Below are 28,000 nucleotides of genomic sequence, written 5' to 3'. Positions count from 1 at the left end.
AACATGTTTTATCGTCTTTTTTTTTATTAATTGCAAATAAGCAATTACAAATCTGAACCATAAGGAGAATAGAAACCAATACAACTACTTAAAGCAGCTTTCAAATAAAAAGGAATAATTATCATCATGAGAAAAACAAAACAAAAAGAGGCAGACAAACTCAGGTTGCCCAACTTTTGAGCTTAAGTCCTGTGTATTTTCTCTTCAAATCAGTTACTCAATATACTAGTTTCGTACTGATATAATTGCTTTTTGCTTCGGTACTCATGAGCCCATGCTTGCTGTTGAGGGCTCCCTCCCACAGTTCTCCCGAGCTTCCTGAAGAGGGCGCTCCACTGGACTACGCCTGAGACAGGCTGTGCGCTTAACGTTTCGGCTAAATTTATACAACCTATTCTTCGACCCCCACAACCTCAGTGATGGGAAGTAGCTATTTGAAATTCTAGCACAATCACATACCTCACCTCGGTCTTACTGTCCATTTTTAATCACATTTTTCTACCAGGGGCAGAGTAGTTCCCTATCTCACCCCCGCAAGCTCCGCCCACTGGGCGTCTATCCAATGTAGATGCGGTGGAAGTCGTTCGCCCCAAAAGCGGCGTTGCACTTGGGACACTTCCTCTGACGCGTGTCGTACCGTGTCTTCACGCACTCAAAGCAGAAGACATGGAAACACTTTGTCAGGACGGCGTCCTTCACACGCGAGTTGCAGCAGGGACAGGTGAGACGTGCCTACGAGGAGAGGGAGAGAGAGAGGGGGGGCGGAGTTACAGGGCTCGTTGACCAGGCTGAGCAAACATCACGGGACACTCATCCTCTGACAGGGAGGGCAGGCACCTACTTTGTACTCATTAATCTCTTGATTGAGAATTTCGTCACAGTTTGAAATGTTCTCTGTAGGCTTCTTGGCCTTCTCAAGTTTCCTTCTCAACTTGGAAATGTCCTCCTGAAAATGATTATGGAAAATTATTAGTGTAGTAGAAAACCATCAAGAGAGTGTAGGAATTGGTACATTAGAATGTACTAGATATTGTCTATTTATTAAAACTACCAGAGGTGAGCTGGTATGAAATTGTGAAAATGAAGTGAAGTGAAAATGACTGTCATTGTTGACACACAAGAGCACACAGTGGATAACAATGAAATGTGTCCTCTGCCTTTAACCCATATGTGACACAGAAGTGGGCAGGTAATTCAGCACCCAGGGAGCAGTGTTTGGGGGCAGAACCCTGCTGTTTCGGGATTCGAACCAGCAACCTTCCACTCACAAACATGCTTCCCTAACCATTAGGCCACTACTGCTTAATATGTCACTTATCCCAACCAGGGTGTCCCCCACTCACTGAGACTCTGATTCCTATGCATGGATGGACGGACGGAGTTTAAACTGTTTCTGAATATCTCACGTTGCACTTCTGTGATCTTCCGAAGACCGTCTCTTTGTGATATTTACATCACCAGGACCAATGACTACTGGTGCAGTAAGTGAATCCGCTCACTGTTCAAAGCCTAAACCATCGCAGACACACGGGACATGTCACTGGTCTCGTCTCCTACGTGCCTGGGCTCGGCGGGAGTTAAAAGACTCCTTCTCGCGGGAAATGCTGTTCTCGATCACCTCCTCGCGGACCCCGCTGAGCCTTTGCTGAACGCTATCCAGCTGAGCACGGATCTCCTCTGAGAGCAGCGCCGACTCCTGGGCCTGGTAAGGTGGAGGTGGCGAGGGGGGGGAATTCACGCGTTACGGGGGGAGGGTCAAAGTCAAACACACGAGCGAAGCAGGGCAACGTACTGTCTTTGCACATACATCAGGGTGACGTAGCTTCTGTAACATTAACATTCCGAGTACAAATGATTTATTGACATCACATTACAAACTTCCATAACCTTGCAATCACTGACCATACTATAAATAAATACTAATTATACCACACATGTTAAGCAATGAATATTAGGCAGACACACCCCAAAGTTAGGGGGCGGAGTTTCACGGATCATATGGGTTTCCTCAATGTACAATACAGTGCAGTACTGTATACATAGTGAGGTTACCTGGCACTAGCTGCCCATAATATGAGTGCATGCATGTCTGTCCAGAATGGATCCCAGTCTTGGGCCCCAAACTATTTCAGGATTAAGCCCCTCCTCCACAACTCTGTGCAGGTTATTGAAAGATGGATAGATCAATAGGGATATTGATCATAAATATGACCTTTGTGTCTTACTAATTGCACTCAATGATACTACTTCTTGCTTTACCAATATTTCAACTGGGACTGTACTATAAAGAGGAGCACGCAGCTCTGGTTGACCTTGCGTTTGTTCATCTCCAGAGCCTGGGTCCGCAGTGCCAGCTCTCGTTCTGCAGCACTAATGGTCCCCTGCAGGAGTCGCTCCTTCTCCTCCAGTTTTCTGACTACCTGCAGCTGGGCATCGACCTTACAGAAAAAAGGGAATCGTGTGATGCAGCGTGAGACGGACTCGTTACCGGTATCTGTCAGCATCTGGGAATGAATTCCCTTCACATGAGTAGCAAACGTCAACAAGTTGTAACAAATTTGAGGAAGCACTTCTTTACACAGCGTGTAGTTAGAGTGTGGAATAGTCTTCCTGCTAGTGTAGTGGAAGCTAAAACCCTGGGTTCCTTTAAATCAGAGCTAGATAAGATTTTAACAACTTTGAGCTATTAGTTAAGTTCTCCCCAAACGAGCTTGATGGGCCGAATGGCCTCCTCTCGTTTGTAAATTTCTTATGTTCTTATGTAATTCCATTGTTGTGTTTTCATTGATGTTCACAATAACTTCTGTTAAGCCTCTACCATTTCACTTTTAATTAATGTAATTAATTGCTGGAAAAAAAAGACTTAAAAGACTACAGAGTGGCCTGCAGCCCAGCGAACCTGAGTCTTCAGCGTTAGCAGCTGGTCGGCCAGCTCTTCCTTCTCCTCCTTCAGCAGTTTGTGGATTTGGTTGGATTTGATCCTCTCACTCATCAGTTTGAAGTTGGCGTCGTCCTTCTCCCTCAGCTGCTGCATGAGTCGGATGTTCTGCTCCTGCATGTCCTCAAACGCCTGGCCGGTCACGTCCATCTCACTGAGGAGCGCGTCTTCCTCCTGAGGCAGAGGATGGCCACGTGAACACACACACAAACACGCGTGCACCGTCGTGCATTGACAGAAGGTCACGGCATACACACCTGCTTGGCCAGGGAGAGTTTCTTGTTGAGAATGTCGATCTGTTCTTCTACTAAGTGGATCTTCCTCAGTGCCTCCTCGTCCGCCATCTTCTTCCCCTCCCTCCTCTCCCTCTCCTCCAGCTCCCGCAGGCGCTGTTTGAGCTCCTCAGCCTGGCGGAGGGCAGGACCGCTCAGAACCTCAAATGCCTAACCCTTCCATTTAAAATCATTAAAATCCCACAATATGTCCCTAAGTCTACCAGCACAATTCATTTATCAACCGCTGACCTGCCGCTTGTAAGGCGTGGGTCAATGTACAAGGCCGTACGGTTACCGCAAACGCACGAGACCGAGGGCTTCAGCAAAATGCGTCAAAGATAGCTGGGGTACAAACAATGATGGTACAGAACGTTTTTTTCCTAGATGTAAATACGATGGGTAATGCCGAAATCACTGAACGAACAGGGCACACTGTTCACACGAACGTGTGGCGTCTACCAGGCTCACACCTCAGACTTAGCCTTCTTCTCGGCCGCCATCAGCTGCACTTTGTCCCGCTGCTCCTTGGGTGCTGACCTGTACATGTCCAGGAGTAGCTTCATCTCTTTCTGGGACTCCTGAGCCTTCCTGGTGAGAAAAGAGGAGTCGCCGCCTGGGTTCTTCATCTCAGCCACCAATACTACTGAAAATTTTACAATCACCCCTAATACTATATTCATGCTAAAATATTATGTTTCAATTATTATTTAGAATTTCAAAATTGCTTTTTAGTGGATGTTCGGTAAGTCAGTTACTGATAATCAGCCGTCGAGCATTTATCTGGCGCCTTACAATAAAAACTTAACCAAACAACTTTATCAGAGTAAATTCACAAAGAAATCAAACAAAAGGTGTAATTTGACCCCAAACGAAAGAATCTCTCAAAAGCATCTGGAGGGGGCAAAAGAATTGCTGTCCTAACAAATAATGTTTAACGTCAGAAACACACCAATCAATAAAATCAATATTTTTCTCTCACTCAGACCTTTGTTCCATATTGGACGCTCAGAGCTCCTTAAATCTGCTGAATTGCACGTCAGTATTTTATTTCTAAATTCACTGCATGCACCATTTCAGATTTAAACAGCAATCATTTTCAAAGCAATAACACAAGCACTAGTCTGTCAGTCTGTTTCAATCATGGTCTGTTTATAATTATCGTGGCTGAGATTGTCAAACTACTTTGTGTATTTTCACATAACACCTGAGTTAAATTCTGATGGTAAATAACGTACTTCAGCTCTGCTCTGACAATCTTCAGTTGCTCCATTTCCTTCCTCTTTGGTCCTCCAATCACAGCACACCGTTCAGCCGAGCTCTCCTCTGATTGGCTGCTTGTGCTAGGTCTCTCCCTCTCCTCCTTCACTGGTCCACCTGGTCCTCCGCGGGCAGCTTTCTCTCGCTCACGCTCCCTTTCTCTCTCCCTCTCTCGCTCCCTCTCTCTTTCCTTCTCCTTCTCTTCCTCCTTTATCGTCCCTTCTCCATCTGCCCCTGGCTCTGTCTTCACAGTTGGTCCTGAAGACACAGAGAAGAACATGTGAGAAGTAGTATTGAAATGTAGGGCGCAAGTTGGGCCGAGCGATATATCGGTATTATATCGCGCATGCCGAATAATCACCAGGGCTTCCGATGACAGGCAAAACATTTAGCCGAACGCCAGCCTTTTGGTACTATACGGACGTTTATTTGTGCCCACAATTAGTTAAGCAGATTAATAGTATGAGAAATATTAATGAGGCATATAATGACACCCAAAAGTTTAATAAACTTAATAGACTTTAAACTACGAAAGTACCTCCACACCACCAGCGTCTTTTTACCTTGTTCATCCACAAGATCTCCTCTTTTAAAAGATATCGTGGCTGCTGAGCTGCTCCTTTCTTCACTGACACTTCAATGCAAATCGCACTAAGGAATACCACACAAATAGTGCGTTCCATTTGCCCTGGGATCCGATTTTCGGATTCCGAGATTACGTCACATCCGCTAAAAACTCGGGATGCGTTCCATTTGCCACAGAAGTAGCAATACCATGGACCCATATGAAATAGCAAGATTGTTTGCTTAGCCGGACAACTTGTCGGATTTACCGCAGTTTAAATGGCCTTTCTCTTCATTGCCAAGAGGTATATTTAATTAATATTTAACAAATATTACAATGAAATCAACACCCAAGTGATAAAGCGGAGGGAGACCCACCTATGCTGGTGGGTGTGGCAGATCCATTGTCGGGCTCCGCCTTCACAGGGACTTCACAGGAAGGCGCTGGCGTTAGGGGAGAGGCGGTCTCTTCCTTGACGTCCAGCTCCGTGCTGGACTGTGAGTGGAGGATAGAGCTGCCCTTCAGGGCTCTGGCCTATCAGGCAAAGGAGAGTGACTTTAGCATCAAATGAGACCCTGTGGCGCCCCCGTCTGGCCTCCCTGGAGCCTCCATGTGACCTGTCACCTGATTCAGCTCCGCCTGGGCCTCCCTCAGCCTCAGCTTGTACTTCAGCACCTCACCCTTCATCTGCTGGTTGTGCGTCTGCAGGGTGCTGATCAGGTGACGCATCTCCCTGTTGATGGGTCCTGAGAAGAACAGAGAGGCAAATCGTACGCTGATGCCCCCGTGTGACACGCCATTACCCTGTCACTCAAGTATCACGATGGCATCGTATAACCAGTTTAAGCAAATCACGCCCCCCCCCCCCCACCAGCTCTCTACCTGCTTGCTCATTGGCCGCCAAGGTCTGCTCGAACTCGATCCTCAGCATCTCGTACTCCTTGCGCACCTGAGCCAACGTGTCCTCCAGCTGGATCACCTCAGTGCGAACCTTCCTCTGGAGAGAGACTTCGTCATTCTGCAACAATAAGTAACAATCTCACAGTAAGAAAACATAATGCATCAGGGACGGAACACGGAGATTCATAATTAATCGGTTCAATCTTGGCCAATGTTGCCGGCTGATATTTAAATTTTTTCAGTTTTAAAAGTTATCCGCATCAGGGCTAAAGTCATAAATACTAAAATAACGGAGAGGATTGAACTGGATAATGAACCATTTTCTGTACAGGGGGATGAGGGACTCTGTCAGCTTAGTTAGAATAGTGCCATATATATTTGTATGTGTACTTTCCAATTTGCAACCATAAAATTTAATTTGCTCGCACCAAACACAATTTTCATTTGCAAAATACTGAACAGAAATAAACGTCACGTGATCTGTACTTGTATATGAAGATTTGTGAATGAACGTGAAAAACATTTTGCAAATTCACATATTCACGTAAGTATTTTTTACAAAGACAGAATGGTTTTCAAGTACAAAACCTGTATTACAAATCTCGAAACTACATTCAGGAATCCAAGTCCTCTTGGAAATACAGACCTGAGAGTGCAAATTCACACTTGCGCACATAAATAATTTTGACACTAACTTGCCTAGCGCTTTGCAGATAAATATTTGCTAGCATAGCCACCAATCAAATGAATTCATTTTCTAGCCAATTATAAAGCGACGTGTATTTCTGTTCAGTATTTTGGGAATGAAAACTGTGTGCAGTGCGAGCAAATTTCATTTTACGGGTGCAAATTGGAAAGTACACATACAAGTATATATGGCACTATTCTGACTTCATAGTCAGCTCATTCTCAGCTTAGTAGTAGGGCTTCCACTTTCAATCTCAAAAAATAACACCCCCTCACCCCCCACTGGTTTACAACAGGACACAGCATTTTATTTTACAATACGGGATGATCCAGTAAAATATGGGAAGGATGGCAATTCTACTAAGAAGAGATCTCAAAGTACTGACCGCCGAGATGTTTAATACGGCCCATGGCAAGTTTTGAATTCTTTATCATCGATCTTTTTTTTCCCGACAGAATAAAAAAAACAACGTAACGTTATTCTGCTAAATTTCAGGGCTGGCACCTCATGCCCACCCCCTAGCTTGGCAGGTAGCTTAGAGGTTAGCCGGAATCGGTATTGCGGAAATTGGAGAAAAATATATCGGTGACCAGTATCGGTCAAAACGGTGCATCGCTAACATAACGATACATTTGTATTCAATAGGCAGGAAACTTAGCAAAGATACTCGTTCTACAAAAGCCATGAGCAGTCTACACTACACTACAGCGGCGACGTCAGGTTCACCCAGCAGTACCTCCATGTGGTCTAACTGCCTGAGCCGAGCCGTTCTGGTGGTGCTGAGCCTGGCTCGAGTCTCGTCCAGCTGGGCCTTCAGAACCAGGGACTCGTTGTAGAGGACGGAGAACTGGGATTGCAGGCAGCGGTATTCAGAGGTTTCTCTCACCACCCCCTCGGCACGGCAGCAGAGCTCCACCTGTGACAAATGCGGGGGGGGAGACAATAGCATGCCAGTGACTTACAACAACAACAACAAATTTATTTTTGTATAGCGCATTATCACAACATTACATTGTCCCAAAGCGCTTTACAGCATCCCCACCCAAAGCCCCCAGTGAGTAAGCCATAGGCGACAGTGGCAAGGAAAAACTCCCCAGAAGGAAGAAACCTTGGGAGGGACCAGACTCAAAGGGGGAGCCCATCCTCCAGGGGCCAGCAGGGAGAGTCAGCTTTACAGCTTTTCCCATTTGCCAGGGCTTTAGACACTTTCCACCATGATTTTTCCACACTTTTCTTGATCTCTAACTTCATGTAATTTCTTATTTTGTGCATTTTCATCCATCCATCCATCAATCCATTTTCTTAAACGGCTTGTCCTATTCGGAGTCACGAGCAGTACCGAGCCCATCCCAGAAGCTACGAGCACAAGGCAGAGAACAACCAACCCATCACAGGACACACACACACTGTTCACTCACACATGCACACCCTATGGGCAATTTGGTAACACCAATCAGCCTCAGCATGTCTTTGGACTGTGGGGGGAAACTGGAGTACCCGGAGGAAACCTCGCGACGACACGGGGAGAACATGCAAACTCCACACACATGGAACCCAGGCGGAGACTCGAACCCAGGTCCCAGAGGTCTGAGGCAACAGTGATGTTTAAATTGTACACTTGTGACACCGCCAAAACAAATTTCTTATACTTTATGCACATGGTGAGTAAAAGGATTCCGATTTTGATTCAACAGAGGGGCTGGACAATAAACATTAGCTGACACCCAAATAACGCTTTGAAAAACCTTGTTTACTTATACAGTGACATAAGTTTGCATGGAAAAGTAACTGAAAGCAGAGTGACGTGGAGGTCTCACCCTCATGTTGTTGTTCTCCTGGTACACATTCTGCAAGTCCTGCTGGAGCTTCTGCAGCTCGCTGAGTCTGTTCTCTGCCAGCTCCCTGTTCTCCTCCAACTCGCTGTTCATCTCCTCAAACTGTAAGGAAGAATAATTATCAGGGATCAGGGACAGAAAAGGGGAGATGTGAGAGGAAAGTTGGCAGGGGCTCCGCGACGCCACAACCTCAGAGTTTCTTACCTTCCGCTTGTTGATGGTGATGGTCCCACAAACACTGCTGGCTTCTCCACACACCTTGTAGCCTTTACTGTTCACCTGTAGACCGAGACCATGATCAAGCAGGAAGAGCCAGGTACCTGTCTCCAGACACACAAGGACCGACGATGCCGACGTACCCTCTCCAACACCTCCCCAAGATGGGCGTTGAGGCGGTTCTCCCGTCGCCGGATCTTCTCCATGTCCCACTGCAGGTCTTCGATCAGAACCTGGAGCTCGCTGATCCGACTGTCGGCCCGCGACACGGCCCGGCCCAAAGTCCGAGACTGAGACACAGACCGACGAGCTCAAATTCCACCCAGCATCCTTACAATTACAGTAATTCCACTTCACCGATGTATGGTTGTTGACGCGATTTTACTACAACGGAAGTTTACATGCCGTCAGATATAATTACCTCACTGGTCATATGACTGTGCCTTTGTTGCAGCTCTTCCGTCACGTGACGGAGGCGTTCGTTTTCACTGACCAGCAGATTGTTTAGCTGGGAAACAATTTCCGAGATACTGCCCTCTGTCAACAAAGGCAGAGAAATTATGACAATCACGGTGTGCATTTCATATGCAAATATTAATTACACGTCAGTGTTATGATAAATGTTCAGCCATAGCGTAGAAAGCTTTCAAACTCTGGAAAATGCCAAAGTACCCACAGATATATACAGTGCAAAAGTCTTAGGCAGTCAAAGACAATGTCTAAAGCTATTCATCTTAACAGAAGGGTAAATTTGTCCAGAGTAAAAACACAGTTCAACATTAGGTGAGGCAGAGTTGGTACTGGCAGAGCTCCTGAATCAATATTATGCTAATATCTGTTTGCTGATTCAACATCATATATTTTTTTAAGTTTTTGCTGACACCCAAATAACGCTTTGAAAGACCTTGTTTACTTATACAGTGACATAAGTTTGCATGGAAAAGTAACTGAAAGCAGTTCAGGTCCTACATCTGAAGCAAAAACAAGTGCTGCCATGGTGCACATATTCGCCGATCGGTTACATCAGTTTTGCTCGAGAAAACACAATGAAACGAATTTGTTTCTTGAAATGGGCAAAACTTAAGTTTACTTAAAAAATTAACAAGTAGATGTTCAACATTGAAACCCCCCCCCCCCCCATGTCACTTACATCAGTAGTTTGGGTACATTTTGTTTCCCAAAACATCACACCAACACCAGAGAGAGAGTAGTTAATAAGAGCAACACTGTCTGTCGGCTCTGTTTTATGTTGTTGGAAAAACACCCAAGTTATAGGGCTGTTTATTGTGACAGATATGCGACCATATTTGGTAGCTGAGAAAATAGGATTTAGTTTTAGTATTTTTTATTTTACATTTTTACTTTTTCTGTGTGAATGAGCCTCTCAGATTTTGTTTTTCAGACACGGCTACAGACAAATGGCCTTAGGTTCGGATTACAGCTGTTCTTATAATATTTTTGCAGTTTTAATTAAAAAAAAAAATTCAAAACACATTCTGCTTCCCTACTGTACCAAAATTCCAAAAATAGATGAGTATACTGGATGGTTACTGCACATAGTGGAATGACTTTCGGAGAGGTTTTGAAATCTCTAAGCAGACACATTTTAACAGACAATCTCATAGTTCTATAAAAAATCTTTTTTTATGCCATATGTGACAGATTTTTATTTTAAAAATCTTTAAAAATCACCTTTGATTGGCTAAGACTTTTGCACAGTATTGTATATACGCGAGTCATCTGAAGTATTCCTATTACCTATTTATGTACTGATTAATGTTTCCCCTTTTACATTTGTAGCATATTAAGGAAGGCATGAAGCCATTTTCTTAAGGCCACAGACGTTACCCACGTCTTTCACACTGAGTGCTTCCTCACCTGCCCCCACATCCTGATTCTTCTCCATTAAGTCGACGGTGCTCTTAAGGCTCTCGTAGATGTCGACCACCCGACCAACCAGCTGCAGGCTCAGCTGCAGCCGCTCCTGCAGCTCTGCCTCCATCTCCTCGCTGGTGCTGCTGGCCAGAGTGGCGAGGAAGGAAGGGGCCGTTTCTCCTTGGTGCCCTGTGACGATCAGTGCAGGACACATTGTTGCTGCTGTCTTACGTGGAGTCACGCCTGATCGAGTCACGCTTGATTGAGTCACGCTTGATTGCATTTACGATCCATTAAGATCCGTAGTAACTAATATAAGGTCGTTTCCAGGTTATGAACAAGATCCGTTCCCTAAATCAAATTCGTAGTTAACTCAGAAAAATTATAACGCAATATAGAATTATAATTATTATTAAACAGTAATAATAAAAGTAACTAAATACAGAAATGTTCCTTGAACCAATGCACTACTGAAGCCATACAATGTTTTCTTGAGCATCAAAGAGCAGTTCATGCGTTACGAACCATTATATTTAACCCGAATTTTTAATTTAGGCTTCACGGCAGTCCATTTGAAAGTACAATTCGGGCGTTCTTAATCTGAGGACTGCCTGTACACTGGTGGAGAGACCCCTGTTAACGGATTAAGCGGGGCGTTCTTAATCTGAGGACTGCCTGTACACTGATGGAGAGACCCCTGTAAGCGGATTAAGCGGGGTGTTCTTAATCTAAGGACTGCCTGTACACTGATGGAGAGACCCCTGTAAGCGGATTAAGCGGGGCTTTCTTAATCTGAGGACTGCCTGTACACTGATGGAGAGACCCCTGTAAACGGATTAAGCGGGGCGTTCTTAATCTGAGGACTGCCTGTACACTGGTGGAGAGACCCCTGTAAGCGGATTAAGCGGGGCGTTCTTAATCTGAGGACTGCCTGTACACTGATGGAGAGACCCCTGTAAATGGATTAAGCGGGGCGTTCTTAATCTGAGGACTGCCTGTACACTGGTGGAGAGACCCCTGTAAGCGGATTAAGCAGGGCGTGCTTAATCTGAGGACTGCCTGTACACTGATGGAGAGACCCCTGTAAACGGATTAAGCGGGGCGTTCTTAATCTGAGGACTGCCTGTACACTGATGGAGAGACCCCTGTAAATGGATTAAGCGGGGCGTTCTTAATCTGAGGACTGCCTGTACACTGGTGGAGAGACCCCTGTAAGCGGATTAAGCGGGGCGTTCTTAATCTGAGGACTGCCTGTACACTGAAGGAGAGACCCCTGTAAGAAGATTAAGCGGAGCGTTCTTAATCTGAGGACTGCCTGTACACTGAAGGAGAGACCCCTGTAAACGGATTAAGCGGGGCGTGCTTAATCTGAGGACTGCCTGTACACTGATGGAGAGACCCCTGTAAACGGATTAAGCGGGGCGTTCTTAATCTGAGGACTGCCTGTACACTGAAGGAGAGACCCCTGTAAGCGGATTAAGCGGGGCGTTCTTAATCTGAGGACTGCCTGTACACTGGTGGAGAGACCCCTGTAAACGGATTAAGCGGGGCGTTCTTAATCTGAGGACTGCCTGTACACTGGTGGAGAGACCCCTGTAAACGGATTAAGCGGGGCGTTCTTAATCTGAGGACTGCCTGTACACTGGTGGAGAGACCCCTGTAAACGGATTAAGCGGGGCGTTCTTAATCTGAGGACTGCCTGTACACTGGTGGAGAGACCCCTGTAAACGGATTAAGCGGGGCGTTCTTAATCTGAGGACTGCCTGTACACTGATGGAGAGACCCCTGTAAACGGATTAAGCGGGGCGTGCTTAATCTGAGGACTGCCTGTACACTGATGGAGAGACCCCTGTAAATGGATTAAGCGGGGCGTGCTTAATCTGAGGACTGCCTGTACACTGGTGGAGAGACCCCTGTAAACGGATTAAGCGGGGTGTTCTTAATCTGAGGACTGCCTGTACACTGATGGAGAGACCCCTGTAAGCGGATTAAGCGGGGCGTGCTTAATCTGAGGACTGCCTGTACACTGATGGAGAGACCCCTGTAAACGGATTAAGCGGGGCGTTCTTAATCTGAGGACTGCCTGTACACTGATGGAGAGACCCCTGTAAATGGATTAAGCGGGGTGTTCTTAATCTGAGGACTGCCTGTACACTGATGGAGAGACCCCTGTAAGCGGATTAAGCGGGGCGTGCTTAATCTGAGGACTGCCTGTACACTGATGGAGAGACCCCTGTAAACGGATTAAGCGGGGCGTTCTTAATCTGAGGACTGCCTGTACACTGATGGAGAGACCCCTGTAAACGGATTAAGCGGGGCGTGCTTAATCTGAGGACTGCCTGTACACTGATGGAGAGACCCCTGTAAATGGATTAAGCGGGGCGTTCTTAATCTGAGGACTGCCTGTACACTGGTGGAGAGACCCCTGTAAGCGGATTAAGCGGGGCGTTCTTAATCTGAGGACTGCCTGTACACTGAAGGAGAGACCCCTGTAAGCAGATTAAGCGGATGCATCGCTTAGTGTAACGGTGCAGGAGAAAGGGCAGAGCTGGCAGCTGTTTAATGACCCGCTGTCCAAGTCTAACTTGTAAGACAGCATGTGTACAGTAATGGAAACGTGACGGACAGCTACACTATTGCGATACGGCCAAACAGACTGTTCACATGTAGGCAGAGACCATGTTCAAGCTGGAAGAGCCCGAAATGAGAATCCAGGGCAACACAAAGTTGTAATACACTATGCTGTCGACAAAATTCTACTATTATCAGAGACGGCTGTCTTCCAGAAGAAATGACAAAGCAGAATAAAAACCTAAACTGCTAACATCGGGAGGACTGAAGTATTCTCATCCTCGTTTAAGCGTATTGTCTGGACGATGCATATACACACAAAACTCTTTTTGCCATGTTTCTAAGCCACACTTCACATCCTTGGATTGATGGCCACACTCCCCATCATACCTCGGTCTCTGACCCTCTCCTGGTTGGAGTCCCCATCCGGTTCTGGGGTCTCCGGCTTGAGGCTCCGCCCTTCTGCAGACGGCTGATCTGCAGGCTCACTTCCTGATTGGTCATAGCGCCGGCCAATAAGACGCACATTTTCATCGAACTGTGACAGAGGTACAAGAAGGCTGAGTGAATAGCTGCAAAGCTACAGAGTTTGCTACATTCACTTTCCGTTCAGCCTGGGTTACCTGGCTCCAGTATCGGTTCAGGATTAGCAGACTGGCGTCATCGGTAGCCTGCCGCGTCTCCAGTCTCTCAGCTCTCTCCCTCAATTCATCCTCTATTACCTAAATACCGAAATAAATAACGAATAAACCAAAATTCATCATAGCAGGGAACCGATTCTTTCATTCTGCTCAAATTATGCAGCTGACAAAAAAAAATGATATAGAATTAAGTGGTGGCCTAACGGTTAGAAAAGCGTGTTTGTGATTGAAAGGTGGTTGGATCAAATCCCCGAGCAGCATGGCGCCACTGAGGTACCCTGAGCAAGGCACTGCTCCCAGATATTCAAAAACAGTCTAAACTCCGTCCATCCATCCATGCATTAACATCAGGGTCACAGTGAAAAGGGGACACCCTGGATGGGATCAGTGACATATTAGGCAGTGGTGGCCTAATGGTTAGGGAAGTGCGCTTGTGAGTGGAAGGATGCTGGTTCGAATCCCCAACAAGCAAGGTTCTGCCCCCAAACACTGCTCCCCGGGTGCTGAATTCGCTGCCCCCTGCTATGTCACAATGGCACATGCAGGTTAAATGCAGAGGACACATTTCATTGTTGTGCACTATGTGCTGTGGTGTGTCAACAATGACAATTAAGCACTTTCACTTCACTTAAATGAAGATCTACATGTCACTTCAACAAGATTTTGCAATACCCCTTTACCGAGGTTAAATTAGAATCTACAGCAGTACGGTAAGTGAAATGACATCAAAATACAAAAACACGGAATATCTTATTCATACAAGAACTGAACACCTGGTCAGACCTAATAATAAAACTGAACATTAAAGCTGATGAAAAAACATTATGTTTAGTGCAAAAGTGGCCTTTTCTTAAACCGATATTTTACTAAATTACCGGACCTTAGAAAAAAAGGGTAAGGTTGAAGGAGGTGAAACCGCGTTCCGGCAAGGTGTGATTTCAGCATAAGGAGGTTGAAAATAAATTGTTGATTGCTCTAGAACACTTTTACGTGGAGATCATAAATGTACACAACACACATTAAACTAAAGAGTATGACGGAAGTACCTGTCGTTGATCGAGAGCTTCCCCCAATTTTCGGTTCTTCACTTGGAGAGCTTTAATGTCCTGCTCCTCCTGTTAAAAAAAATCAAAAGACAATTTAGGAGCAAAATCTCTGTAGCTAATTTGTCTGCCTTTTATATTATTTAACTTTGAGCTCATCTGAGATACTGCCACCAGCAGTCATGTTTGCAATACTGCAATATGAGCTTTCAGAAAATGCTTGTTAATTAGTATAACAAGACCAATTAAAATTAGACGTGTATTATAAGAATGCAGTATAATCCAGGACGATTAAGCAAAAATCTTGTAATTCTGATGGGCAAAACTTCTTAGAGTATAATAGTATTAAATGTGCCAAATAACCTGTGCAAAAACAGTTACCTAACTCCATATTTAGCACCATCTTGACTCAAGAATTTGATCATAGCCAAAAAAGTATTTTAGACAAACTTTAAGGCAGAAATGCACAGGCAAGCAAACTCACCAGATTAGACACCCCACCCAGTTTGATGACCGTCTCCACGGCGGTGCTCCCTCCTCCTGCTCCCACCCCAGCTCCATCATCCCCTGCTTCACGTTCCCGCCGCTTCTCCGGGGGTCCGCTCGAAGAGCTGGAGCTGCAGGGGTCATATGACCGTTTCTGTCCTGACATCCTTAGCACTCATAGGTTGGGGTTTAGCCCTACAAAGAGGTGGAAGATTTAGAAGAAAACATGTAAGGTGTTAAAAGTTTCTTGTAAGAGGTCCTAATGGCTTTATCTAAGTGTCAATTCAGATACATTCAACCAGCATACTAACATCTGGACCATCGGGGAAGGTCTAAGCTGACTGCAGCATCTACAGGTTAGCAACAGTGTAGGAAACGTGACCAACCGGACAGCATGTGAAGGAGAAGCACGTCATTATTTCGGTATAAAAGATAAATGATGCTTTTCATTTTAATCACCCAGAAAATAACTGGGTTATTTAACGTCGTCACTAAGGGGTTACACACTTTAAATTACAGAATTTAAAACTGTCAGGTAGAAAGCTATATTACTGTTCTAATAAAATCACAGTAACTACTTGTGCTATAGGATATGGTTTATTTTTTAGTTACTTTATCGCTTTCCAAAACGGTCTGAATTTGTGAAGGGCTAAACATTAGCTAGTAGCAATGAACGCGACACATCAAATAAAAGAGTGAAATTATTTTTTTTAGTGTTATACTGCACAGATGTGTAATTCTTACAAAATAAGCAACCGCTATGCATAACAGTTTATTCTACCCAACTCGTTAGCTATTACATTTAAACTGGTGCAAGTAGACGGGGGAAGAGTACCGACACAGTACATATGAAACAGACACAGCTAGTCAGCGGACTAAAACCAAACCCCGGAGCTAAACGGTCTCCTGACGGACTAGCTATCTCCAGAAGACTTTCCACTAAATCTAGATCCTTACCGATTTTGAAAACTAGCTATAGAGACAGCTAGCTGTTTATTATTTAAACTCTTCCTGTGCAATTGCTCTGCTGGTACGAGCGGATGTCCTTCCCTGTGGGACGAAACTGCAGCCAATCGCGACCCTCCTGGCTGCGCTCGCCGGGCGTTATTTCGCCACCTCGTGGACGGAGGACTGAACTGGCACTACCAGTAGAACTTGGATCAGGAAAAACTCGCTGCGTAAGCATGCAGCGGCATAGGCGGTCGACTAGGGCACCGACTTCAGTGGGAGCGCATACTTGCCAGTCGATTTCATTTTGCCTCGGACTGGGGGCGTCGGCGGTGATGTTATTCATTTAACATAACATGTCAAATATATTTAATATAAAAGATGAAATGAGCTCCCTTCTGATATTCAACTTTGGGAACCCAGAGTCGGAGTAGACCAGTGGCCTGTACTACGAAGCGGGGTTACTGGCTTATCGGGGTAACTTGTCAGATTTAAGGTACCACAGTTTAAATGGACTTCATATTCGCTCACTTACATTTTGCCCAGACTACCTTAAATCCAGCAAGTTACCCCGATAAGCCAGTAACCCCTCTTCGTAGTACAGGCCACAGGTAGCTACCTTTTTCGGTTGTTGTGAGCTAGACAGTCGTTCATGTTTTATTGCGCCATCGAATAACGTAATGTACATTGCACTCACTTTTCACATCATGAGCATTTCAAATTTTTTCTCCCAAATCAATCTAATCAATTGAAACTTCAAACTCGTGGCACACATTGCCACATAAGTCTTCCTTCGGTGTTGCAATTTGCTTTTTTGAAATCACTGCTTGAGGTCAGTTGAGATTTAAACTCAACACAGAACTATGTAAAAACTGTGTAAAAGGGTTCTTGTTCGGCTAAAGTATAGTTGAAGAAGGAGTTATTAAAATGTGTGTCTATTAAACGTATTTACCGACAACTAAATAATTTACATAGGAAAGGAAAAAAACACTAAGCACGAATTCATTATTTGTCAATGAATTATGCAGAACCAGCATACACGTAGGCCTATTGTTATTATTTATTTGAAAACAGCAATGTGTATATTTATACTGTATACGCGTCACGGAAAAACATTACACATTTTTTTTATTAACTTAAGGAAAGTCAGTGCATACTAACGATTGATTCTTTTGACTGGATGACGGGAGACTAGACGTATTCTTGTAGCATAATTTGTTAACATTTTGATTTAAAAAAAAAAGTCAAACCACTCCCATTTCAGGATTTGCTGGCCAGTGAAATTCTTCGAGCCGCCATCCGCCTTCGCCACGTTACTCCTCTCCTGTCATCTGCAGCTTTGGGGTTTTTTCTTAAATAGCGCGTCAGTCCCGTTGCCTCTTCCCAGTTTTTGTGAACTGCCGTGGAAGCCAGGCGTTCTTACTTCAGCAATCGCAATCAAGACTTCAATAAGTAAGCCTTATGTTCTTTTTAATACCTGCTAAATCATATTTAGGTAAATGGTTGTTTGGTCTTGTTGCGAAGTTAACGTGCTGAATTATAATTAAATGCATGCAGTAGAATAACAAGTAGTTCGAGTGTTTCTGAAGTGGACGAACTGGCACGCGAATGTAATAAGGATCTCGAGTCTAGAACATATTTCAGTTTTTTACGGCTTGTGGCGAAATTTCCTTTCCAGTTAGGTAAAATGTTTTTAAAATGAAATTTATTTTAAAACATAAATATAAATGAGTATTTGCTTTGCTTTTAAAAAGAAATGCACGATTGTTCTCGTGCTTAACACTTCCCATGTCAAAATGCACGATTGTTGATTTAAGCTGTTTCTTAGTAAACATTGGATCTGCGCGATTTAGTACGTCAGTTACTTAACATGACTGTCGCCATGTAATATACTGAGTTTTAGGCAACTTGCTGTGGAATTTTAACTTTGATAGTGCAGCACTTTACTTATGCAGGATGTTTTTTTTCCTGACCAAACTTGCATAGACTTTGGCCTTTCGCGGTGAACTGTGAACTTGTTTGTCTAGAAATGCTGACACGATCGCCTATTAGACTGAAGTTCGAGGCGCACACAAGGCAAACATTGACACAGGCATACTGATCACAGGGAAGGAATGCGCTGAGGACACCGATATTCACGTAGATCCACATCGATGATGCACTCAAGTTAATTGCGAAGCAGAAATTATAAGCTGTACATTGTGCGGTTTATGTGTTATGGCAGTCACTAGACTGGCTTATCGAGTACAACAACTATTCATACTATGGGTGCTTTTATTTTGTAGGATGACTCATCAGTACCCGTCACTCTCTCCAGAGCAGAAGAAGGAGCTCTCCACCATTGCCCAGCGCATAGTTGCTCCTGGAAAGGGCATCCTTGCAGCAGATGAGTCTGTTGGTGAGCGTAAAACTGGGTTAAAATGTGGGATGGATCTCCAGATACTTTTATTTTGAAGCGTTAAATCATATCAAAGGCGATACTCAAGTGTGCTGCTCGCATTGCTGAGCTGGCCATCACATCCCAGGGGCATTGCTGGAAATTCTGCCCCCCCCATCCCCCTGCACCCAATTGTATGTATTCAGTGGCCCCTGTAAGGTGCTGCCCCCCACTTAATCTGCCAGGGTCCCCATGCCCTTAGTGCCCCCACGTTTCATTCCCCCCCCCCCCCTGACATTCCGCAGGTACTATGGGGAAGCGCCTTCAGAAGATAAACGTGGAGAATAACGAAGAGAACCGCCGCTTCTTCCGCGACCTGCTCTTTTCTGTCGATTCCTCCATTGCCAACAGCATAGGGGGAGTCATCTTCTTCCATGAAACCCTGTACCAGAAGTCTGACAAGGGAGTTCTGTTCCCTAAGCTCATTAAGGAGAAGGGCATCGTGGTGGGCATCAAGGTAAGCGGGCGAGTGGCGCATTCCTCACCCGGCCTGCAGCTGTCTGCTGTTATCAGGTATTGATTTGGTGTCATTTCTAGGTGGACAAAGGAACAGCCGGTCTGAACGGGACAGACGGGGAAACAACAACACAAGGTGGATGTCGTTTTCTGTTCTTCAGTACTGCGTATAACCAATATCTTTTGATGCTGATAACTTTCAGTCTTTTGATGTGCTTCGTATTTATTGTTTTTATCAGTTTCATCTCGCATACATAAATCCAATATTCATGCACCTGCTTGGTGACGTGTCTATGGCGAAGAAACTTGAAATTGAAATTCAAAATGTATTTGTCAAGCATTGCTTATAATTCAAATATGTACTTTGGGTAGAGGAGGTTCCCTGCCTCGTGCCCGTTGCTTCTGGGATAGGCTCCGGACCCCCCGCGACCCAGTAGGATAAGCGGGTTGGACAATGGATGGATGGATGGGTAGAGGAGCGTGGTGCATTGCTGTGGCTCTGCGTTTCAGGGCTCGATGGTCTGGCGGAGCGCTGTGCCCAGTACAAGAAAGACGGCTGTGACTTTGCCAAGTGGCGGTGCGTGCTGAAGATCTCTGACGGCTGCCCGTCGGCCCTTGCGATCGCTGAGAATGCCAACGTACTCGCTAGATATGCCAGCATCTGTCAGCAGGTGCGTACCTCACCCCCCGCTCACGTCCTTCATGCGCAATCTGACCGGCTGGTACCACAGGAGAACTAAGTGACGTTATTTTCAGGCTGACGGTGAGCAAGCTTTTGCGCAGTGCAGAATGTGGACCTTTAACAGAAATGGACATATCATCGGGCTTTGTTTTACTTCTTACAAATGATTGCTGTATTTGTGCCAAAACTATATTTCAGGGTTCAAGGTACTTTATTGTTATCGGCAGCTGTGTACATAGTGTGATGAGACAGTCCCTCCATGGACCAGGGGTGCATGACGTATATACATTGACGTATAACAAGAGTACAACTTGCAGACGGACAAGAACAACACGAAACGTTGAACACTGCAACATTTCGCAATATAGGTCCATGGAGTTATTGTGAGGTAAACGGTAGTGAACTGGAATGACATTTGGTTAGGCAGAGATTCGTGGATGTTTAACGTTAAGAATTCTGATGGGTTGTGGTATGAAGCTGTCACACGATCTGATACTGCAGTACCTCAGATATTTGCATGTTATTACACGGAAGTTGCACTTCCAATTGAAACATTATATTAACGATTATGTATATTAGTGAAGATTCGTATTAGAATCAATTCATCCCATTCCATGCAGAATCCCCTGACAATCCTCCTTTCTCTTTACCCCAGAATGGCTTGGTTCCTATTGTGGAGCCTGAGATCTTGCCGGATGGAGACCATGACTTGAAGCGGTGTCAGTATGTGACTGAGAAGGTACGCGCTCGCATGCGCTTATTAGCCTTTCGCTAATGCTGCCTACGTTACGTAGGATGTTCGACTTCACTCTGGGAAACCTTCCAGGTGCTGGCGGCCGTGTACAAGGCCCTCTCCGACCATCATGTCTACCTGGAAGGCACCCTGCTGAAGCCTAACATGGTCACTGCAGGGCATTCGTGTCCTAAGAAGTTCAGCCCTGAAGAGGTCGCCATGGCGACAGTTTCAGCCCTGAGGCGTACAGTGCCCGCCTCAGTGCCTGGTACGAGGGGCGGGGAAAAAATCTGAAAAATAAAGTTGTGCTGAGGCATTGAAAAGGCTGCCAAACTGGAAGCGATGCAGATTTTTCTCTGGATCTAATAGATGCTCACTGTGTAAAGGGACTATGATTTGACTGTATTCCTCAGTTCTGTCTTGTTTTTGTTTTGCTTAATTTTGCCAACAGGTATTTGCTTCCTGTCCGGAGGCCAGAGTGAAGAGGAGGCCTCTCTCAACCTTAATGCAATAAATCAAACGCCCCTCCACCGACCCTGGAAACTGACATTTTCCTACGGCCGTGCCCTGCAGGCTTCTGCCCTATCTGCCTGGAAAGGCAAGCAAGAAAACAAGCAGGCTGCACAAAATGCCTTTTGCACACGAGCCAAGGTAATCGGGTTAATATTGAGGGGGAGGAGCTCTAAGCTTATGGGAATTTCATACACAGAAATGCTTTGACGATGGAACAAAAAAGATGATAGATTGGTTCAGAATGAGAACCAGAGTTCTGAGGTGGGTCCAAGCAGCTAGAGGAGAAGGGACCAGGACATCTGATTGGTTGTTCCTGCCTCCTTTAGTTGCTTGGACCCACCTCCTCTACTATATGATTGGTTCTGAGAGATAACCAGTCATTTTTCCTTTTTTGTGCAAGTAAAACTCCCATGAGCAAAATGCTGAGTCTTTGTGGGAGTCACTGGTCTACTTCACTTTTTAAATACATTTTAAAGTGAACATTTACAGTTGCTGTTTGTCTTCCACAGATTAATGGCCTAGCATCAAGGGGAGAATACAAGCCTGCAGGTGAAGCTAACCAGGCCGCCACCCAATCTCTCTTCACAGCCAGCTATGTGTATTAGAATGCGAATCCTTGGTGGATTATCCAGCAAACAGCACCCCAGACCAGCGACAGAAGCAATCTCATAAGTGAATTAAAAACTGCCGTTCTACAGATGAAACATGGCTGCAATGTTTATTTGGGAATTTGCTGCCACGCATTTTGATTCACAATGTACAGGCTGTTTTATAAAAACCATACTGGTCTTTGAATAGTGGTGTACAGTGCCAGTCAAAAGCCGCCTACAATGGAGAGCGATAGTGTCGCATCACGTGACCTGGTCACCTGACCACAGTAGCGATGGTTTGGGAGGAGTTTGACCGGAGAGTGAAGGAAAAGCAGCCAATGAGTGTGATCAGTGTTCTTTTATAGTTTTGATGTCTTCATAAGTATTCTAAAATGTTGTATTATAATTACATTTTTCTATGGCAGTCATGTCCAAGCTTTTGACTGGTACTGTAAGTGACAACCCAGACTCTGGATGAGCCATAACAGAATGTTGTTGGTGGGTGAAAGGATTGTACATTGAGGTGGCTATACTGAAAACAGAGGTCGCAATACACACACTTGCAGCAGAAGGACAACAATAATACAGTAATGGACTTCGGGGGCCTGTATCACAAAGCCAGATTTCTTGCTTAGCCAGATAACTAATTGATTTTAAGGTAGTCTGGGGTAAATGGACTTACTTCATTCGCTCACATTTAGCCCAGACTACCTTAAATCTGAAAACGTATCTGGCAGAAATCCTGTCTCCTGATACAGGCCCCTAGAGTGACCTCTGCCAAATAACAAATTCAGAGCAACTTAGTGAACAATCCCAGCTGTCTTCTCTCACCCTCTGCCTAACCAAAAACAACACCATCACACAAAATGGCAGCCACTCCCTATACACCAGACTAATGCACAAATAAACAGAAGTGACAGTACAAAGAGGGTAAGTGAAAATCACAGCCAGTCAGCCGAAAACAAAATCCGGGAAACCAAGCGGTCAACAAAACCTGAGACCAAGGTGCCAATAAAGGAACGTCAAAAGCGAAACCAGGAAATACGAGCTAAAGTCTGACAACTAGAATAATACACAGAACCAGGGAAGGTGGGAAGCCAGAAGCAGGGATGCGGAGGGAAGATCTGCAATGGAGCAGATGGACGTGTCTGTGATGAGAGGATCAGCAAGGAGCTGGAAGGGAGGGATGGAGCCACAAAGGAGCAGGATGGCAAAAACAAGAGCACATGGACACAACAGCATGTAACAGTGTAATAAATTGCTGCTCTCCTAATAAGATTTTTTTTCATTAGTTCCTGACAGTGTTATACTGATTAAATTAAATAAAAATAAATTAATGACCAAGTTAATAAAATACAGCCTTATATTTTCTCTATATGAGAAGGACAAATTTATGAACATAAACAAAATTAATTCTGCGGCACTAAAAACAGTTTAGAGTTTACTGACCACAAAATAAATATCTCTTGCTTACAGTCATTTGGCACGGGAACAGAGCAGCGCGCTGCCAATTTTAATGGCAAGTTTCCGAAGCGGTCCGTCCGCTCGGTGGAAGCTCCAGAGGAAAGCGAGAGCTCGACGGTATCTTGCAGTCCACAGGCTCTGTTAAGTGGGGCAATGTCAGCATAATTGTCACAATTCGCATCCATCTTACAATGACAGAATAAAGGAAGAAGACTCTGAGTTCAGAGCAGCAAAAATTAGATTAGATTGGGACAGACTTCAGGGTACCGCGTTACCTCCTTCTACCTCCTCCTCCGTTCTCGACGGATCCACATGCGAAGGCAGGAAGCGGACCGCCTACCGAGCTCGCTGCGAGCGAAGGCCTGATGCACACGGGCCTCGTGCATCGGCTCCCTTGTTTGTATAATCCAGTGAGGGACCGGTACTTCTTATTGCCGATGACAGGGTCAGTATCTCTGCATGGGATTGAAAGGTGCACCTTTCTCTTCCATGAGTGGAAAAATGGCCACGTTTAAACCGCATGATAATTTAACGCAAGTAAATCACTGAATCCTCAAGTCTCTAGAATCATTTCATTTACGTCTCCTTATTATTTTATTGTATAGGCCTACACTAACACCAGTCAAAATTGTCGATAGGCTACCAAGAATCTAATTAAATTAAAGCTATAGCTAACTTGAACAACAATTATTGATGTAAATAGCCATTATCAAATGCTTATATATAGACTTAATTATCATAACGATAAACACACAACAAAAACTTAAGAACGTAAAAACTAATCCAAAGCAGTTAATGGCGAAATTATCTCCAACTAACGGGTTCCTAAGTTAGTCTAATTAATTTAGTTAATAATTTTAACAAACTCCTGCACGCACACACATACATACGCAGACATACTAACCTTTGTCTGCCCACGAAGATCTTTGTAGCTACGTTTAGATTCAGACCGGTTATCAACTTTGGTCAGCTAGCTGGTTTACATGCACGTAACAGTTTTATTACCTTGTAAATAGTCTTTAGGGTTTGCAAACTACCCAACGCTTTTGATGATTTTTTCAAAGTACAAAGTTACCATTGGTAGACACTAGACAGGCCAATTAACTAAAACAACAAACATGGTATATGGTTCGCTCACATAGGCCTATACCAGCCACAAAAACCCATGAAAAGACAAACGCGATTACACAGACGCAAGTGTATGGTGGTATTTCCTTAAAGTTAAACGAAAATAATATTGAGTACGAAATAATTTTAATAATAATAATTCATTTACAGTTTACAGTAATATACTATTGTCATTCTCTATTAAGGATTATTACTTGGCATTTGAATCTGTCTTAACATGTACGGTCACGTAGCCTACATCTCCGGCGCAGTTCTGCCTCCGTACTTAGGGCCCGATGAGCGTGTTTATGGACCTGCGATGCTGAGCCTTAAGTCCAACACAGGAGCCTCAAGTACAAAAAGCGTTAGAGGATGTCCCGTCTGCCCTCGGGTTAGTAGCCTGAGGTACAGTTAGAAAATCGCACCATCAGTTTCAAGTTCAGAAACATTTTCGTTGTGGAGTCAGTACCAAGGACTGTGAAAGCGCTCTGTTAATTCCCAGATGAACTTTTAATCAATCATCGTTAAAGAAAACGAAGTTCAAAACAGATTCAGAAATAATTGTGTGTATATGATAATAGTATATTTTCCCACCATCCATCCTGTCAGTCTGTTCATTTTCCAATGTTCATTTCAGCTTAGGCCACTTAAAATTAATAAATTGTTTTACATGACTCAAACTTCTAAAATATTGGTGAGTAGGGGATTTTATATTTTATATTTTATATTTTTAGCGAAAAGACGAACGGCAGCAGAGATATACTAAAACTAGAAAATTTAACTTTAATTTGTCAGTATCTCAACATTTTAAACTCTCAACAGTTCAAACAACTACAAGAAAAGAGAAACCTTAAAAACAAATGCCTAGTCTAAGTGTTTAATGGTCTTGCCACAGAATGGCCCAATAAAAGCGTCCTCCTGACAATAGCAAAACAACAGCAAAATAAAAAATATAAAATATAAAAAAAATCGAGGCGGCACCAAAAAATTGAGGCGGGCGGCCATGTAAAACAATTTATTAATTTTAAGTGGCCTTAAGAGCTTTAGATCAAATAATTCAAAGGTTAAACATCCTTAGAATCTTTGCTGATGGATTACTTATTAAATCTCGTTTAGGTTTTAACAGCACTAAGAATTATAATGCAAGTTTCATGTGTTATATCTTATGCACAGTATTTTCTCTTTACGGTAAATTAAAACAGCGGAATTGACATCTTCGTCAGATAAGTGTTTTTGCATTAACTAAGTGGTGGTTATTTCAGATTGGGGCTTATACCTACAGGGTTACCAACTTTGGTCTGCTGGCTGTCGTGAGATATTCTCTACTCACATACACACGCATTTACATGTATGTAACAGTTTTATTACCTTGTAAACGGTCTAGGGTTTGCAGACTACCCAACGCTTTTGATGTAGCTAATTTTAGGTTTATAATGAAACAGTATGGACATGCCTTAAGAATTCTTGCGTGAGCATGAGAATTTAAAGCCAGATGCGCGCGAGAGTTGGCAACCTTGTATTTAACGTTCGGTTCAGAGGGTTGGGACGCCATCTGTGATTCGAATGTCACTGGCTTGAATCTCAGGATCACTTGTCCATTTGCTTCCGGAATTGTCTGACCCTCAACTGTATGTCAGTTTGGATAAAAGCATAGGGGAAATATGTCCAGTGTACACTAAGAGCGTTCCAGATGGTTATTCTTTGCATAACATGCATGCGATCTCAAAAAAAAAAAAAACCAAACGTCTGCTTTTTGATGTGATAGGCAGCTGGGCCTATTTTCCCCCACCTTCGCTGCCAGGTCATTTTCACTCTCGATCTTCATGCTCTGTAGTAAAGCGCGGCCTACTCACGCCGGAGCTCATACGCCTTCATTAATTTCGTACCGCCAGCTTTGGTTTCTTCTTGAATGTGTGAAAGAGAAACATTATTCATCTGTCCCTTTCTGATGTGGAAAGCGGTGCTGAACCGAAAATGGCGATAGAAAAAATAGGGAAAAACGAGTAGTAGTGCAGTGGGTAAATGTGCTGTTTTGGTCAATGTATTATATTTATAGTTGCTGCATATTACATATTAAGATACTATGTAATGTTTAATACTATTATATATTAAGATATTATGTAATACTATGTAATGTGTAATACGATTACATATTAAGAGCACTGACCTGATCAGGGACCATGATTTTTGATTTTGGCATTTTAAATGGTTCTGCAGTAGCAGTGTGAAATATACTCTACAGAAAAACAGACGTTCACTCAGATGTACTCATCTGTAAGAAAATCTTTGCATAAAATAACATGATACGCATGTGTGATTTACGGGATTCACCTCTTTGATAACTTCATTTAAATTACTACTTATAGGTATACGTATAAAATTGTATCACACGTGAAGATATGTATCGTTTGAAACAATGAAATGATATTGGTGAAATGACTAATAAATGATTTGCAGGGGGAAAAGTAATATAAATATACTGTCTGAAAAAAGTACCAATTTTCACCCCTCAAGGGTCTGCCTGCAGTTGTACTCTAGTTGTAGGTAAATGTACCTTTTATTCTAATTTAAGGTACAGAAATGAACTCTGGGGAACATCTCTGTACCATTGGTGTACATTAATGTTGTTTGTATACCCTGGGGAACAAAACTGTACCAGGGCCGGACCCTTTCTCTGACGATGTAATCCCGAGGGACAGAAACGTGAAAATGATCTAAAATGAATCCCAACAAATAAAATTATGTCAGATGTTCTTCATATTCAAATAAAAATCGATATATTGCTGGTTCACACAACCACGAACGTAAGGATATCATTGCAGAATCATACAAGGTCGGAAAAACGCTGCTTTTTGCCGTTTCGTGGAGCAACATAAATGACTGTGTTTGGAACTAAACTTATAACTGCATTAAAGATTAAATAACTTTAAGTGTTACGAAACAAGTATTTGATATTCTTGTGACTAATCTAATGTGTTGACGTGTATTTATTTGATTGAACAAAATGCAATTAAACTTGAGATCTAAACAAAGAACAAGAATAACAAACATGAGACTAGAAAAATATCGGGATCCATCCCGTAGTTGAGTTTATTTTGCGTGTATTGTATGTGCCTTGATTAATAAATATGCTTTTCTTTTTTCATATAAAAAGAAACTTATATTATCGAAACATTGAAACCCATATTTATTTCAGCTTTTAACTTTTAAAAGTGATTTCTGACTATGAACCGTTAACTATACTTGTGTACTTCAAAACATTTTGTATCAAAACATTTAAGTGCAAATATAAACACTAATACAGAAGTAATAGAGTAGGCCTGTTTAAAATTAAGGTAGGCTAATAGTGTGGTGGGTTGATGTCTCAACCTGGGCATGCTACTTCTCCGTGGATTTAGGGATCACCTATATGGATCGCCACAGTATCAAACGGAGTGTTGAAAACGATGAGTGCATGAAAACGTCATAGTTGAATTTCTACATAATTTTATACAAAATATATTTGTTCTAAATGGGTCTTTAACATATTGTTTTGACGACATTCTCGCAAATCGCTCACACTGGAAGTTGAAACATTTCAGTACGATTATTAATATCGGTTCTGAATGTAGAGTACTTTCTATAATAATGTAATGCATTTTGCCCAGACCGCTTTCCTGTAAGGCGCTGCATATTCTAACAATGCATTGTTTATTGTTCAGGTAACTTAACAGACCTGAAATCCATTCGTAAACCATAAACAACCGTAATTTATCAGAAGAAATACACAATTACAATATA

General features: G+C 43.6%; 2 protein-coding genes and 1 long non-coding RNA gene across 4 annotated transcripts; 1 reads left to right on the top strand and 2 right to left on the bottom strand.

Annotated features, from left to right (window-relative positions):
* Window positions 1-3: 3 nt before the first annotated feature.
* rnf20 (ring finger protein 20, E3 ubiquitin protein ligase) lies at window positions 4-16,393 on the bottom strand. Its single transcript, XM_023797396.2, has 22 exons — window positions 16,248-16,393; window positions 15,289-15,485; window positions 14,808-14,876; window positions 13,744-13,842; window positions 13,511-13,658; window positions 10,553-10,738; window positions 9,096-9,211; window positions 8,818-8,964; window positions 8,663-8,737; window positions 8,441-8,560; window positions 7,360-7,539; window positions 5,918-6,053; window positions 5,660-5,781; window positions 5,413-5,569; window positions 4,449-4,728; window positions 3,684-3,801; window positions 3,196-3,345; window positions 2,900-3,112; window positions 2,313-2,438; window positions 1,562-1,702; window positions 842-946; window positions 4-732 (listed from the first exon to the last, which is right to left on the bottom strand). The coding sequence occupies exons 2-22, from the start codon at window positions 15,454-15,456 to the stop codon at window positions 556-558; spliced, it is 3,033 nt and encodes a 1,010-aa protein (XP_023653164.1). The 5' UTR covers window positions 15,457-15,485; window positions 16,248-16,393; the 3' UTR covers window positions 4-555.
* A 1,141-nt stretch (window positions 16,394-17,534) lies between these two features.
* On the top strand, window positions 17,535-21,763 carry aldob (aldolase b, fructose-bisphosphate). The gene is made up of 9 exons (XM_023797397.2): window positions 17,535-17,690; window positions 18,524-18,636; window positions 18,921-19,132; window positions 19,213-19,267; window positions 19,642-19,802; window positions 20,469-20,552; window positions 20,640-20,814; window positions 20,998-21,197; window positions 21,569-21,763. Exons 2-9 carry the CDS (start codon window positions 18,525-18,527, stop codon window positions 21,662-21,664), a joined length of 1,095 nt encoding a protein of 364 aa, XP_023653165.1. The 5' UTR covers window positions 17,535-17,690; window position 18,524; the 3' UTR covers window positions 21,665-21,763.
* On the bottom strand, window positions 21,567-23,552 carry LOC140577689 (uncharacterized). Of its 2 annotated transcripts, XR_011981858.1 has the most exons (3): window positions 23,389-23,552; window positions 23,124-23,251; window positions 21,567-22,822 (listed from the first exon to the last, which is right to left on the bottom strand). It is a non-coding gene; the product is annotated as an uncharacterized lncRNA (long non-coding RNA). The 2 variants fall into 2 exon arrangements; XR_011981857.1 differs by lacking the exon at window positions 23,389-23,552 and having other exon boundaries at window positions 23,124-23,370.
* Window positions 23,553-28,000: the final 4,448 nt, after the last annotated feature.

The sequence above is a fragment of the Paramormyrops kingsleyae genome, chromosome 12 (assembly GCF_048594095.1).
Source record: "Paramormyrops kingsleyae isolate MSU_618 chromosome 12, PKINGS_0.4, whole genome shotgun sequence".
Classification (NCBI taxonomy): Eukaryota; Metazoa; Chordata; class Actinopteri; order Osteoglossiformes; family Mormyridae; genus Paramormyrops; species Paramormyrops kingsleyae.
The sequence above is the reverse complement of the archived record's forward strand: the minus strand, read 5'-3'. Positions and strand labels throughout refer to the sequence as shown.

Excerpts from the sequence above, each read along its gene's own strand:
- rnf20 (XM_023797396.2), bottom strand. The coding sequence starts at position 15,456 with ATGTCAGGACAGAAACGGTCATATGACCCCTGCAGCTCCAGCTCTTCG. Across the intron at positions 8,738-8,817 it reads TTGGGGAGGTGTTGGAGAGG|GTGAACAGTAAAGGCTACAA; the intron begins GTACGTCGGCAT and ends CTCGGTCTACAG. Across the intron at positions 7,540-8,440 it reads AGGAGAACAACAACATGAGG|GTGGAGCTCTGCTGCCGTGC; the intron begins GTGAGACCTCCA and ends CATTTGTCACAG.
- aldob (XM_023797397.2), top strand. The coding sequence starts at position 18,525 with ATGACTCATCAGTACCCGTCACTCTCTCCAGAGCAGAAGAAGGAGCTC. Across the intron at positions 18,637-18,920 it reads TGCAGCAGATGAGTCTGTTG|GTACTATGGGGAAGCGCCTT; the intron begins GTGAGCGTAAAA and ends GACATTCCGCAG. Across the intron at positions 20,553-20,639 it reads GTCAGTATGTGACTGAGAAG|GTGCTGGCGGCCGTGTACAA; the intron begins GTACGCGCTCGC and ends GAAACCTTCCAG.